This window comes from Lipotes vexillifer, unplaced genomic scaffold (genome assembly GCF_000442215.2).
Source record: "Lipotes vexillifer unplaced genomic scaffold, Lipotes_vexillifer_v1.1 scaffold469, whole genome shotgun sequence".
Lineage (NCBI taxonomy): Eukaryota > Metazoa > Chordata > Mammalia > Artiodactyla > Lipotidae > Lipotes > Lipotes vexillifer.
In genome coordinates, this window is record NW_006788006.1 from 4,049,759 (window position 1) to 4,051,213 (window position 1,455).

General features: G+C 53.3%; 1 protein-coding gene across 1 annotated transcript in view; it reads left to right on the forward strand.

The window, feature by feature from the left end:
- The window catches only part of GATAD2A (GATA zinc finger domain containing 2A), a 102,415-nt gene that overhangs the window by 90,676 nt on the left and 10,284 nt on the right, over window positions 1–1,455 (forward strand). The window contains exons 6-7 of the mRNA XM_007461091.1: window positions 130–219; window positions 1,233–1,364. Coding sequence (XP_007461153.1) covers window positions 130–219; window positions 1,233–1,364 — 222 coding nt within the window. The remainder of the gene's footprint in view (window positions 1–129; window positions 220–1,232; window positions 1,365–1,455) is intronic.

The following is a 1,455-nucleotide window of genomic DNA, read 5'->3' on the forward strand; positions in this document are numbered from 1 at the left end:
CAAGGAACGAGGCAGGCGGGAAGCAGAATGTTTGAGAGGAAGAAAAGCAGTGCTCTTCTGTCAGAATTACGTGTGGGAGGAGCATGGTTGGTGGCCCTCTCATCTCCTGCATGTCCTGCTCTCTTGCAGCCTGCAGGCTCCACTGGGAGCTCTGTGACCACCCCTCCCCCGCTTGTACGGGGCACCCAGAACATTCCTTCCGGCAAGCCATCACTTCAGGTCAGTGTTCCCTCTGCGTCATGCTCCTGAGCAGCCCTGATCCAGTTTCTGCAAAAGCCCGCTTGTTTCTTCTGATTAGAGGCCTTCTGGTGGGAGCCCAAAAAATAAAACATGCTTGTGTTCCCATACCCAACCCAGGCCCCTGTTGACATCATAAATAAATCACACAGACTCTCGGAGGGCCCCTCCCATGACCACCCCTAGAGAGACTGGAGAGAGGGCCAAGGTCCTAGGCAGACTGGGCTCCCTTCTGCCTGACTCTCTGAGGGCAGTTGGAGGGCCCAGTGGGGCCTTGTCCCAGCCTGGCTCACAGCCTCCTCTGCCCACAGGGTGAGATGGGCAGATCTCCCACTTCCAGCCATAGGACAGAGGTCAGGCCAGGGGCCCACCTCCCCTCAAACAGGCCTGAGCCCCCAGCTCAGACCAGCAGGCGGGTGGTACTGGTCCCAGTTAGCTGGACTCTTGCTGTGGTGGGGCCCGAGTCCTGAGTAAGCCTGAGTGAGCCCAGGTTGGCGTGGCTCTTGTCAGAGCCTGTTCCTGGTTCTTTTGAATAAATAGGCATTTTAGCTTTTATTTTCTCTGCCACCACCCTTTTTTTTTGACATTTTAATTTTTCTTTCAATCTTCTTTTTAAAACATCTTTATTGGAGTATAATTGCTTTACAATGCCGTGTTACTTCCTGTTGTATAACAGAGTGAATCAGCTATACGTATACATATATCCTTATATCCCCTCCCTCTTGCGTCTCCCTCCCACTCTCCCTATCCCACCCCTCTAGGTGGTCACAGAGCCCTGAGCTGATCTCCCTGTGCTATGCGGCCGCTTCCCACTAGCTAGCTATTTTACATTTGTTAGCGCATATATGTCCATGCCACTCTCTCACTACGTCCAAGCTTGCCCTTCCTTCTCCCCCACCACCTTTTTTTGGGTAATGAGTATGTGCTTTTACAAAAACAGCAAACCTGTTTATTTAAAAAGTCATGTAAGATCTGAGGGTTGGTGTTGTTGACAGACCTCTTCAACTCGGATGCCTGGCAGTGTCATCCCACCACCCCTGGTCCGTGGCGGGCAGCAGACGTCCTCGAAGTTAGGGACACAGGCGAGCTCACAGGTCGTCATGCCCCCACTCGTCAGGGGGGCCCAGGTAAGCAGAGTGAGGGCTTAAGAGAAGCCCCAGGCAGCCCTCCACCTCTCGAGAATGAGTCTTCCTAGTTCTCAGGTTGGGGGCTCTTTCC